The following is a 14,525-nucleotide window of genomic DNA, read 5'->3' as shown; positions in this document are numbered from 1 at the left end:
GCTATATACAATGATAATGGGAACTTGTACAATTAGCCAGAATTTTAAGGGTAGAAACAAAACAAAACAGATACAAAGTGAGTAAAGTTGGGCAACTAAAAATGTTTTCCATTTTCCCAGTCATCATTTTTGTGCTACTTGTACCCACTTTTCTGGGGTTCTTTTCATCCTATAAACTATTGTAATTGACCAAGTTAATGCAATTTATCATAAACACAGTTGATTGACCACAGCTTGTAACATTCTTATATTTATTGGTTTATATCTTGAGGTCAAATGGCATCTCTGGCAGCCACAGTGCCACACCATCACCAATCCAGTTTTGTAGTGTTTTTTCCCTCTAAAGACATAATCATAAATCATACATAATGCTCCACAGCCACAATTCCAAGGGCAGAATGCCCACTTAACCTGCCTTCAGAAAGTCTTACAAGCCCACAAGCTTAACTGATATCTATTCTAATGTTATATTAATTATAGTCATCTCACTTCAATATACTCCATTAGACTGTAGCTTAACAACTAGACTCCATTGAATCTTAAACGTTGAAATGGTCATTAAAGTATTTCCAGTCTAATACCCTTCCAAGACTTTAGTCGGGCTCCCATCAAAAGCATTAAAACAGCTCCTAATTCACAAGTTCTTTATACCAAGAAAATTACACTTTGAAAGTTTATCAAAATCTCTTATTCAGGGCCACTGTACATGTCAGGGACAAAACAGTACCTCTCTTCAAGGTGGGATGAGGGAGGAATCAGGATTGTATTCACTCAGAAGGGGAAAAAAAGTAAATTTAAAGTATGTTGAAAAGTAAATACAATCTCATTTTGGTACAGAGAATACCAGGGGGACTCACAGAGAAAATGTTCCTTAACTAATCCTTTGGAGCTGGGAATTCCAAGAGGTCTTATTGAGCAGAAAGAGAAACTTCAGACATAAAGACAAAAACAAGTCCAGTTTCCACAGACAATCTCCCTGTAAGCACAAATCTGAAATTTTCCAAGCTAAGCTGAGTAAGCTAGTTTTGCCTCTACTGGCATTTTAACAAAAATATAGCAGAAAATAAAATTATGCTGATTTTCACACAAAATCAAGAAAAAAATACCCAATTTTGTGGAACTCTCTCCCTAATTATGTTTCAAATATAGGAAAAAAATTATCCAATATAGGGTAGGTGATAATCCTATTTTACCTTCTGTCCTATTAAGCCATACCTGTAGTTTTATGTTCAGTTATGGTTACCACCTACAATGAATGACACTGAGAAGTTAAAATATATTCAGAAGAGGGCTCCAATATTCGAGGGAATGTGAAAGAGGGAACGCTGAGATACCATGTCGTATAAAGTAATATAATTAGAAATGTTAGGACTGAAGAAAGGAAAATAGGCATACCTTGGCAGTTATCTTCAAAAATATGAGTGGCTTTTTATGTTAGAAGATGTCTTTTGATTTATTCAGCTTGATACCAGAAAGCAGGATGGAGTAATCGGCAGGGATTATGAAGAGGTAAATTTCAGATGGATTTAAAAGAGAATTTCCTAACAATTAGAACTGCCCCCAAAGTAAAATGCACCATCCTCGGAAGTAGAGAGCTCTTCCTTAGGGACATATTTGAAATATTTGAAAAGAGGCTAGGTGACCTATAATTAGTCATCTACTACAAAAGAAATTCTTGGTGATGTTTGGGGTTGTGTTTAAATGTTCTTCTGTCTTTTTTTGCTCTGAGCTACTTTTATCCAAATTGCAAAAGACATGTTTTTGAGAACTATCATGGACTCTGAGAATAAAAATTTGTGTTACTACCTGATCTATAAAAGAAACATTATCCTAGTGAAAGAGCCCTGAATTTGGAATAGAATTTGGGAATTTAAATCATTGTTTTGTATCTTTTTAAAAATCTGACATAAGGGGTTGGGGGGGCATTTCTTTTTATGACCCCAGTTTCCTTATCTTTCTAATTCTAGATCTGGGGATCTGATCTCATCCAAGTTACCTTGCTACCATCATGCAGATCACAGCCCTGCTATTCCTTTACATCCCATACAATTATTTCTATGATTATTCATTGAACCCCCTTAGAAGATCCACCCATGTGCCAGAAGCCTGTCTTCTCTCTGCCCCCTACTCTCTCTCCCTCCCTCCCTCCCCACTCCCCCCTCTCTCTCTACATATATATATATATATATTTATATACACACATGTATATATTTGATATGTACTGATAAAAAGTACATGTTCTAATTACATGACTGAGCCATCTCATCTATCCATATCATGACTTTCTTTCATTCCCTTATGCCACTTCTTAAGCTTATATAATTATAGGCAATTTAATGTCATCTACAACCAACATATATTTCTCTATTGCCTCTTAGAGCACCCACAACTCTGATTCTTTTCAAATTACAGTATTATAAAATCTTGTGCCATATAGTAATGTTGTTAAGAATAACTGTGCTTATGAAATGTTCTTGTTTTTCATTTCAAAAAACATTTTGGGAACATTGAAAGCACAATGCATTTTATTAATAAATGCATCCCAACTAACTCTGTTCTTTCTGTTCAATTCTAAGTTTTTCTTCATGACCTCAGTCAGGTGTGTGTGTGTGTGTGTGTGTGTGTGTGTGTGTGTGTGTGTGTGTTTGTGAGTCTATGCATTTGTTCTAATGCTGGCCATCCAAGTGCAGATTATCTTATAATATAGGTGCTTTTCATCAATTTTTTTTTCTGTTTTGGAATTTTAGGGTAAAGCAAACAATGCTTTCTATCCATCCATATGTATATAAATTTATATATACATATACATATCTTACATATAGATATGTGTATATACATTCCTTAGCTTAAGGAAAATCTTGGGCTTTTCCCTAATATGGGGATTGTTACATAATATTTCTTTAAGGTTAACTTCTGTGAAAACTTGCTCTAAAATCTGAATTTCCAAATTTAAAATATTCCCTTGACTTAACATAAGTATTCCCAAAATAATCTGCAAAATTTGTTTCCCATTTTATTGGAGAAGAAGGATGACAGAGAACTATAAGACATTTAAATCATACTGAAAAAAAAAGTTGAAGGAAATGATTTAAGGATGACTTACATTTTATCCATTTGTCATTTAAGATTCTGTCCCTCCTATATACCCTGACCCACATCCACACCCAGGCTCATTTAAAGCACAAGTCAGGAAAGAAATAAAAATGACCTTATATCAATCTTCTATTTTAAAAAATGCAGAGCCATTGAGGCTAGTCCTAATTTAAAATCTGAGTCCTGTTTATATTATCATTGTCAATGATTTTTCAAATTGGATCCCCACCCTCTGATCAGTTATGTGGGGCATGCAAAGAAGATAAGGAATAGGCTTCTTCACTGTGGACTTGTATAATAGCTTCTAATTTAAAACTAGATTTCCAATTGCTTGAGTCAGCATCATGTAAGCTTTTTAATGAGTTTTATTAAAAGTTTTGCTTCTGAACCTGATGATACAGAAGAGTTTGAAGATGAGGAATATACAAGTGGTTATCTTCTTTTAGCATGGACAATGCCATTTTAAAATATACTGCCTGAAGAAAAACAACTGCTTAATTACGTGGGTCGAGGGGATATGTTTGGGGATGTAAACTCTAAATGAACATCCTAATGCAAACACCAACAACATGGAAATAGGTTTTGATGATTTATACATGTAATACCCAGTGAAATTAAGTGTCAGCTACAGGAAGGGTAGGGGGAGGGGAGGGAGGGAAATAATATGATTCTTGTAATCAAGGAAAAATGTTCTAAATTGACTAAATAAATTAAATTTTAAAAAATTAAAAAATAAAATAAAATATACTGCCTGTTTCCTTTGTGTGTGTGTTCCTAAGTGTGTTCCCTCCAAATACACTAATAAATTATAAAATAAGTTAGAAAATAATACCTTTATGAGAGAGAAAATGGCAGAACAAAATATTGGAAGCTTCAAAGAAACTACATGTTAACAGGTTTGAAAATATTTACCAGAGGTAATATTATTTTGAGTTCATTTGAAGGTAGGGTTTGTATAAATGGAGATTTGGAACCCTAGATTTCATTCCCCAGAAGTCCTTGGTAGTTCCCAGAATTCCCTATAATCTCTCCTGAGTCTCCATATTGGCGAGATCACAATTGGTATTTAACTGGCAGTAACACCTCCCACAAGCTCTTCCTTCCTTTGCAATGATGTAGCAAGTATAGTGGTAAGCTAAGCATGGGGATTTTAAGCAGGCTAATCAGCCATGGGCACGTGGTTTTTATTTTGTATCATCTTTATTCCTTGATTTTTTAATGATCCTTAATAAAACTCATGAAATATAATATTTTATTATTAGAAATATGATTTAATTTTTACAGGCTGAGATATTATCATCTGTAATTTATAGGTTATGGAGTTAAACCTAAAATAGTTAAGCTATGATTTGGATCTGAGTATTCTTTTTTAGTACTCATTTTTCCCCAATTAAATATAAAATCAATTTTAAATTCATTTTTATAAATTTTGAGTTCCAAATTTCCTTCTCCATTTCAACCTCCCTCCATTAATTGTTCCCACCTCTCCATGCTCCCTAAGATGGTAAGCAATGTTATGTAGATTATACATGTGCAATTTGTTTAAAAAATGTCTATTAGTCATTTTGTGGAAGAGATCTCAAAGGAACAAAAAGGAGGAAGAAGAGGAAAATGAAATAGTGTGTGCCTTTTTCTGCATTTGTACTCCAAAAGTTCTTTCTCTGGAGGCAAATGGAATTTTTGATGTATCACTGGGATTGTCTCAGATCAATGCATTGCTAAAAATAATTGGGCTACATTCATAATATATTGCTTAGAAAGGCATCTAGGTGACTCAGTTGATACACTGTCAAGCCTAGAAATGGGAGGTCTTTGGTTTATATGTGGCCTCAGACATGTTCTAGCTGTGTGACCCTGGAGAAGTCACTTAACACTAGTTGCTTAGCCCTTACTGCTCTTCTTCTTTGGGACCAATATTTGTATTGATTCTAAGACAGAATAAAAGGTGTTTTTATATAATAATAATAATGATAATAATAATAATGATGATGATGTCACTATATATAGTGTTCTTCTGGTTTTGGTCACTCCACTTTGCATAAGTTCACATAAATCTTTTCAATTTTTTGGAGTCATGTAATTTCTCATTTCTGATAACATAATAGTCATCTGTCATTATCATATACAAATTTTCTAGATATTTCCCATTCCTTACTTGAAGGACAATCCCTCAAATTCATATTCTTTGCTACCACAAAAAGAACTGTAATAAATATTTTTGTACAAATAAATGCCTTTCTCCATTTTAAAAATCAAATTTGTATACAAACTTAGGAATGGTTTTTGCTAATTGAAAGGATATGAATAGTTTTAGAACTCTTTGTCTATAGTTCTAAATTGTTCTCCAGAATTGTTGGATCAAATCACAAATCTACTAATAATGTATTAGTTTCCCACTTCCCACATCCCGTCCAAGATTTTGTCATTTTCCTTTATTTGTCATAGTAGCAAATTTGAATTCTACCCCAGATTCATTTAATTTGCATTCCTCTAATCAAGAGTAATTTGGAGCATTTTTACATATGACTATAACTAGTTTGATTCCTTCATCTGAATATTGCCTATACATACATACATACATACACACACATATATAATTTGACTATTTATCAATTGGATAATGACTTCTATTTATATAAATTTGACTTGGTTCTCTATATATTTGAGAAATGAGATTTTTATCTGGGAAACATGCTTTGAAAATTTCCCCAGCTTTCTGTTTTTCTTTTAATCTTGATTTCATTGGATTTTCTTTTTTTTATTAAACTATTTTAGTTCAATATAATAAAGATGATCTATTTTACTTCCTATAACATTTTCTAACATTTGTTTGGCCCTAAATTCTTCCCCTATCAGTAGATCTAATGGATAAATTATTCTGTGCTCCCCAAATTTGCTTATAGTATCACTATTTCTAAATCATTCATCAATATTGACCTTACTTAAGTCTATGGAGATGGTGATCTTTACCCAATAACTACAATATAATTTTTTTCTATTTCTATATTTTCATTGTTTTCCAGCTCACATCAATACAATTTTTAACATTTTTTCTGACATCTTGTAATTCATGTTCTTTCCCTCCAATCCTTCGCCTTCCCCCCAAAAGGCAGGTAAGATGTTAATATGATATCAGTTGTACATTTGTTATCATATCATACTTTTTTATTCAATCTGTGGAAAAAGACATATTTACCTTCCACAAGAGAAAAATCATTGAGGAAATAGGGTTAAGAATGGTATGTTTCAATCTTTATTTGGATTCTATTGTCACATGCACAGTTGATCATCATACATTATTGTTGTTACTACTCATAACATTTTTTATATTTATTCTCCTTAATATAAGTGTTTATTGATTTTTTCATAATCATCATCTTGTTTCTCTTTCTTTTTGGCAAAATAGCATTCCACTACAATCATATACCACAATATGTAGAGCCATTGCCCAAATGATGGACATCCCTTCAGTTTTCAATTTTTGGCCATCATATAAGAGCTGCTTGCTTTAAATATTTTTGTACAAATAAGTTCTTTACTCTTCTTAGTATTGGTATTGCTAAGTCAAAGAATATGTACAATTTTATGGCCCTCTGCACATTGTTCTAGCTTGCTCTCCAGAATGGTTGCATCAGTTCACACCTCCTCCAAAAGTACATCTCCCAATTTTTCCATATCCCCTCTAATATTTATCATTTTTCTTTTTTGTCATGTTAGCCATATATGAAGTAATACCACAGAGTTGCTTTAATTTATACTTCTGTAATTAATAATGATTTGGAGCATTTTTTCATATAATTAAAGATAATTTTAATTTCTTTACCTGGGAATTGCCTATTCATATTATTTGACCATTTGTCAATTGGGAAATGCGTTGTATTCTTATAAATTTGTCTAAGTTCTTTATTTTCAAAATGAAGCTCTTGTGGTTTTGTCAGTGAGACTTGGGATAAAGATTTTTCCAGCTCATTGTTTTCCTTTTAATCCTGATTACATTGTTTGTTTATGCAAAACCTTTTTAATTTAATCTAGTTAAATTTATATATTTTATATCTCATAATGTTCTCTACCTATTATTTTGACTTAAATTCTTCCTATACTCAAAGATGTTAAAGGTAAACTGTTTTATGCTCCACTGATTTGTTTATGACATTTTAAAATTTTATTTGTAAATCATGTATGCATTTTGACTTAACTTGGTAAATGGCATGAGGTTTTGAACTATGCATAGTTTTTGCCATGACATTTTCCAGTTTTCCCAGGAGTTTTTTGTCAAAGGGTGAGTTAGTCTTTTGGCTTGAATCTTTGGGTTTGTCAAACACTAGGCAACTATGGTCATTTACCATTGCGTTGATCCACCACTCTATTTCTTAACTAGTACCAGATTCTATTGACGATTGATGATTTATAATAATTTTGAGATTTGGTAAAGCTAGGCTATATTCATTCATGTTTTATTTTTCATATTTTTCATTAATCTCTTAATATTATAAATCTTTTGTTTTTCTATATGAATTTTGTTATTTTTCTCATTCAATTAAATATTTTGGATAGTTTGATATGGCACTGAATAATTAATGAAGGTATAATTATCATTTTTATGATACTGTATTTTTTTGGCTTTCCCATTGTAAGGGGTAAAATTAGGGTTGTTGACTGAATATATTAAACTAATGGTCACCAGGGATTAAAATTAAATCCCAATAAAATACTCACATCTGTTTGGGATTTTTATGGTGGTTTAATTACAATAGAAGGAAGAAATTAAGAAGAGAGAGAGGAAAGGGAATTGGATTGCTCTGGCAAGCCAATACAAATTCAGAGGCCTAGGCCAAGGGGCCTTCTCAATCTAGATTGGCTTCCAGCCATGAGGTCTCCTCCGAGATGAGGGGCCTCCTAGGAGGATAGTGCTTTAGGAGGTAAAGAAAAAGAGGAATCAGCCTAAACCACTCAGCAAACACACTAAGAATGCCACCACAAGCTCCCAAAGCTGAAAGAACCCAACATCTCCATGAGAAAGAGAGACAGGAAGTGAAATATATAGACGATTCTTTACATCATTTCCTGAATCTCACATGTACCAATGGTAGCTTAAGCTTGACTTAGGACAGCCCAGGGGGTTTGTCAGTTGTTTCTTATTTGTCACTAGCTAGCACATGTCGGTCATAGGCCATCCTCCTCAACACTTAATCCTTAAGTAGGGGTGTATACATTCCTGGTGTAAAAATGGACTGGAATCCAGGACTTCAATCCCCACAAGCCTTTGCTCCACTTCCCCAGAATGCTTTGTAATCTCACCTGGGCTGAGATCAAGAAGGTATTTAACCTGGTGGCAAAGGTTTTTGGGTCTTTCTTTTTGAACTTCCATTTTGGAGCAGATGTGGCTTTTTCCATAATGTAGGTGAGGTCTTATCTAGGCCTCTGGCCTAGGCACGTTTCCTTATCCTGTATTTTCTTTAATCCTTAATCTCTAATAAACCTCTAAAAAATATAATACTCCTTGCAGAGAGAAACTAATTTCTACCTGCCTCAGTCTCCCCTAAATTTTAACTGTTACAGTTGGTGACCTAATGGGAAAAAAAATCTCTCAATCTTCTGATTTAATCTTTATAGCTAGTGCCTAGAATTTTTTTTAAGCCACATCTGTCCAATATGCTTTTTAGAAAACTATCTTGATCAGTTCCTGCCTGTGGCCCTCTCCTGCTCCTGCTTCTGCAGCCTCTCACCTGGTGCCCGAGCTCCCGGCCCTGCTTGTCTCTTTTTTTACCCTCTCAAAGCTGTTGATCAGCTTCTGCCTGCCTGCCACCACCATCTGCTTCAGACAGCCACTTCTCCCGGCCCCACCCTGGCTGCCCACTCTGCTTGGCCCTGCTTGTCTGCACTCTGGCTCTGGCCCCGGCCCTGCTCACCCCAGCCCCAGACTCAGGAGCTCGACCCCAGCCGGCTCATCACCCAGATCTTTGGAGCACATAGCTCAGGACTCATTGCGACCAGCTGGTAGCAGTATTGGCCAAGTGGGCTGAGGGGAGAGAGGAGAGGGAAAGGAGAACGGGTAATTTTCCCTTAGGCTAAGCCTCCAGGTAGATGGGGGTATTGACCACAGGGGGTTCATAGCAGGGGGAGAGAAGAAACAGACTTTTCAAACAGAAACATAAAAAGTAATGGACTGTTTAAAAGGATACCTTTTGACTGTTCTGGTAATTTCATTGATTTTACCTGTGTGCCAGAAGAAAGATTCAGCCCAAAGATTCAACATTGGGGAGGCAAATGGGTGACTCAGCAAACTGAGAGCCAGGCCTACAGACATGTGGTCCTGGGTTAAAATCTGGCCTCAGATACTTCCCAGCTGTGGGGCCCTGGATGAGTCCCTTAACCCCCATTGCCTAGCCCTTACTATTCTGCCTTCTGACAATAGACATTTAAATGGATAAGAACCCAAGGAACTTAAAGACTGGAAATTTTAAGGCATTTCAGACTCCAATGGTTTATAAAAATCTCTGTATTCTATTGCATTTTTTGTTATGTTTTAACTTTGTGATTTTAAGTTCATATATTACTGGATTCAATATTCTGTTACACTGAAGGTTGATTGAATTTATTTTAAATGTAGTGAGTTTTACAATTCTGTTTTTCCCCTATAACTGTGCTGAAAAAATATTATTGTAATTAAGCCTATATGAAAAAAAAAAAAAACAGCCTTTCTATTTTGACTTTGTAAATTATTACATAGATTGACTTCAGAACTGGTTACAATTGTTAGAACAACCTTTGGAAAAATCAATGTGCTAAATATCTCAAATGATTTTAAGGGTTTTTTAAATAGGATTTTTGGAAAATTTTTTTAACAATCTCTGGTTATTTTTGCCTGCCCCTACCACGAGGTAAGGCCCATTCTAGTAGCTGAAGTGAAATACATTTTATAAACCCCAACCTTCCCACATGTGAATGGAAGCTGGGCAGTTAATCTCAGGGCATTTGTACCCCTAAAAAGCCTCCAAGAAAAAGGAGCACCCCTTTATTTATACTCTTCAGCTCACTATTTTACTTCTACCAGAATGATATATAGATTTCTTGATTATGTTCTTAACCCAAGATAAGTTTTACCTTGTTTAAAAAATATATATATATGTATATATATATATACATATATATATAACCAAGGTTGAAGGATTTGCTATGATTGTAAAAAATTGTGACAAATATCCATCAATTCATAGGCTTTTAAATGTCATACAACTTATGTGAAATGTGAAAGTGTGTTTGTTTGCTATTGTAATTAATTGGGCTATTGAGAATTTTGGGGATATTGATATTTACATATTTGTACTACTGTATTTTTAAAAATGAAAAATTGTTAACCTTGTTCAATTCATTTGCCTTCTACTCACAGTGATCATGGCCAGATATTAAGAGGAAATGAATCTCATTTTTGGTAGGAAAGCCTTGAAATCTTTATTTTCTTAGCTGACACAGAGTGTCAATGATTATAAGCTACATTTTTGAATTTTTTAAAGCTCTTTTACACTGCTGTGTGGCCTATCCTTCTCAGACCTCTTGTTTCACATTCTATTCCAGAGAGACAAACCTTTTCCCTGTTGAGTCTCTAAACATTTGAGTTGGAAAACAGATATATTTTTCCAAAATTCAATAAGAGGCTTTATTTCAAAGTGGTTTAGAAGCCATTTGGGAAGCTATTAGGCAAGATCTTTCTTTCCTTTGCCATTTTGTACCTAGAAATCTTATATGTGGGTCTTGTAAAAGTTACTCCACTACAGTGCTTTTATTTTAGCTTCTGGTAAATCTTACCCAGATATCCATTCATTCTTATTGTTATAAATTGACATTTGTGCTCTGATAATATCAAATGCATATTATTAATTCTTCCTCCTAGATATGTCCCAGAATAAGTTTTTATTTTTGCTTTTGTGAAAATAGGTATATATTACAATGGTTATACTTTCTGCAAGTTAATTCTACTTTTTGTGGTAAGTGAAAATAATAAAATTTCTATTACACTAGTATGTTTTAAGAATTAGTTTTATGTTCATATACATAAATGTGTGTGTACTATATATATTTAAATTTTACATATTTATAATCATAATAATGGTATGTATATTCAGTGTAAAGTTTGCAGAGTACTGTAGAATGTTATCTAATTTTATCCTCACTGCAAGATTATGTAGTATATACAATCATTGTCACCATTTTATGAATGTGGAAACTGAGGTAGAATGTCAAATAAGATGCAGAGGTTCAAACAGCGATTTAGTGTCTGAGATTAATTTGAATTCAGGTATTCCTGACTCCTCAGACCAACATTCACTTAGTCACCTAGTTGCCATGTAGATCCCCTTTTCAAATTACAAAATATGACATTAAATATTTTATGAATTGCACTAATCCCTGTGAATATAGCACATTTAAAGGAGTTCTGATGATTTATTATCCTTAACAAATTTACAAAAACAAGCCATAAGTGAACTAAATGTAATCCACGAAGCAAGTAATGGATGCTTGGGAGGACTTTGGGAACTGCATTCAGTTGTTTATATGTCTTTTGTAATGACATATCTAGTGTGACTTTTTTTAAGACTTTAGGTCAAGGAACTTGAACTTCACAAGATATAGATCTTGCCTAGAATATGCTTCCACAGCTTGTTACCACTGCTGTGATCCTGGAGCTATGCAATTAAAACAGAATTAAACCAGTTCTCTGGCATAATGATTCTTCACAACGGACATCTGTGCTAGTTAGTACTGTGCAAAGTAAGGATAATGAGGAAAAAGATGATCAGAACTGGACTTTTTGGAATGACTTGCTCTTCATCTTCCCTGAATGAGTTTAAGAAAGTAGCTCTCCTGCTTCTGCATTCCATTTGCACCTATTGTCTACTGGAGGTAATTTGGCAGTTAGCAGTTCCTGCCCTCATATGCTAATTAACTTTTCTGTGTCCCTTTTGTGAGTATCACATTTTCTCAATTTTAGGGACAGGAACTAAGAGGCATCATGATATAGGAGACTGAATACTAGGACTTTGGAATTAGAAAACATGGTTTGAATTCTGAAGTCATTTCACCTCTCTACAATTGATTTTGTCTCATCTGAAAAATGAGGGGATAAATTAAATGAACCCCCAAATCCTTTACAACTCTGGGTTCTATGACTCAGCTTAATGTACTAATGTGGCATAAGGTCCTGCACCAATTAATTGTAGAATAATTTAGTAGCAATAAATATATCTACAATGGGATGGAAGGAGAGTGTGGGTTCAATGATACCTAAAAGGAATATAAGTACTCAAATGACCACAATTTGGCAATTTGTTACTCCCTGGAATGGAGTTGCCCAGTTGTCTAACCCTAAAGTCTCTCTTCCCTTTGACATTGAAGGAATGGTGTCTGGTTATGCTGCAGATTGAGTATTCTTACTGAGAGACCAGATATCTTTTGTGTTTGCCCTTATATAGGACCTTTCTGGGCAGTTATGTAAGGACTAATTAAAAGGGACAACTTATGGGCAGTCCATCAGTGGGTGGTATGGACTGCAATCTATCCTCTGTCTCTTTATTCCAACCACAAGGGCATTATCATTAGGAAAGTTTGCTAACCTTGCATACATGGATTAGATGAAGTTTTTAAATTGATTGCTAACATTGCATTCATTACCCTAAATATATCTGACAAAGTGAATTATTGGATACATAGAAAATTCTTAGTGCATAGGTAAGTAAATCAGTGTTCAAATACATAGTCACTTATCTCATCTGGAACCTAAAAATAGGTCAACCCTTACACACAAAATTACACTGAAATCAACGAACAAGCATTTATTAATAAACAACTAAGTGCCAGGCACTGTTAAGGGGGGAGGGGGGGGTCAGAGAGGGGGAGAGAGAGAGTGTTCCTGTTCTCAAGAAGCTTACCCTTTCACAGTGGAGCTTTCTTCTACACAATATAGACAAAATTAAAATGAGAGAATTTCATTCTGTAGAGAGCTAGTGACTTGGGAGAACAGGAAAGAGATTCATTGAAACAGAAATAAGTGTCTATGAAATATTTATTATGCAATTAGCAAAGGAGTCCTGTGTGGCCTTGGCTAAGGGTCTGAGAATTTAACCTGATATCACCAAGTTGAATAATTGTTTAATTGTTTTATATAAATCAGAATGATCTGGCAACATAGTGACATTCTTATTATGGCACCATAATATCAGGAATTGTGTTTGTTCTGTGCAATGGGGTGGCTAGATTAATTATATTTTCAAATGCCAATATTTCCCCAAGAACCTAGTATCCCCTTGAATAAATTTGAAAGCAGCATGTTGAATAGACTTGGGCAATGGACTTTTAAAATCATCCCCTATAGTGTCCCAAACTAGTTTGGTGACATAGAAACACACATTTACCCTTTCTTCCTCGGCCCCTCTGACTAGTGAAATAGGGTCATGCTATATCATGGAAGCTCTGAAATCATAACTTAGAGAAATAATCAATAATATGAAGTCTATAGTGTTAATGTCATAGCTTTTATAGGAATGATGGATAGAATGGTCTGTTTATAAAGAACTAAGCTGTCCAGTTCAGTTTCATGACAAATGGCATCAAAATGGAAAAAAAAATCAGGATGGAAAAAATAACCTAACTCCCAGAACCTCAGATTTTGGGGTGAATAAAAAAAAATTAGATCCATGTCAGCATTGTGTGTGCAATTTTTAAAGAGCTGAAGTGTAATTCAGGCAAAGAATTGATGAAGATGAAGATGATTGGAAATTATGAGTCAAATCCAATTTAAAGTGCTTTTTATTCAACATCTAACTTCAAGCAACAAATTAGCTCTCACTTGTGCCTTGCCTGATGTTTTTCTTTATGCTGGCCATTGCATTATAAAAGATGCTTGTGTTGTCTATAAAATTTAATAGATGCAATTAAATAGCTATGTAAGTTAACATAACTGTATTATGCTATTTTGGGGGGGGAGGAGGGAATCTCTTTTAACAAGTTGTTCTGAAGAATGTCCTGGAAGAATTATTGAGGAAATTTCTCAAAGGAAACTTTAAGGATTAGTTATGATTAATAATCCTGCTCTTCTAAAACCCCCAGTGTCTATTTAAACAAATCTGAAAAGCAGAACAAAGATTAGTGGACAAAGACAGACAGTGAGGCTTGGATTCAAGGGACTCTTGGGTTCATATTTCCTTTCTGACTCTTAATTTTTTTCAAATTATATCTTGATACAATTTTTGATATTTATTTTCTGAAATTTTACAATCTTATTCTTTCCCATTCTACAACCTGTACCATCTCCTAAAGAAGGCAAGTGATATGGTATAGATCATATGTACATATATATGTTTATACATGTATAAAATAATACAATACTTATTTCCATGTTCATCATGTGAAACAAAAAGAAATATTCTGCCCAACAG

General features: G+C 34.2%; 1 protein-coding gene across 1 annotated transcript in view; it reads left to right on the top strand.

Annotated features, from left to right (window-relative positions):
* ZC3HAV1L (zinc finger CCCH-type containing, antiviral 1 like) overlaps window positions 1-9,066 on the top strand; it is a 116,357-nt gene extending 107,291 nt beyond the window's left edge. The window contains exon 2 of the mRNA XM_056803797.1: window positions 8,882-9,066. Within this exon, the coding sequence (XP_056659775.1) occupies window positions 8,882-9,066 (185 nt within the window). The remainder of the gene's footprint in view (window positions 1-8,881) is intronic.
* Window positions 9,067-14,525: the final 5,459 nt, after the last annotated feature.

Source organism: Monodelphis domestica, chromosome 6 (assembly GCF_027887165.1).
Source record: "Monodelphis domestica isolate mMonDom1 chromosome 6, mMonDom1.pri, whole genome shotgun sequence".
NCBI lineage: Eukaryota > Metazoa > Chordata > Mammalia > Didelphimorphia > Didelphidae > Monodelphis > Monodelphis domestica.
The sequence above is the reverse complement of the archived record's forward strand: the minus strand, read 5'-3'. Positions and strand labels throughout refer to the sequence as shown.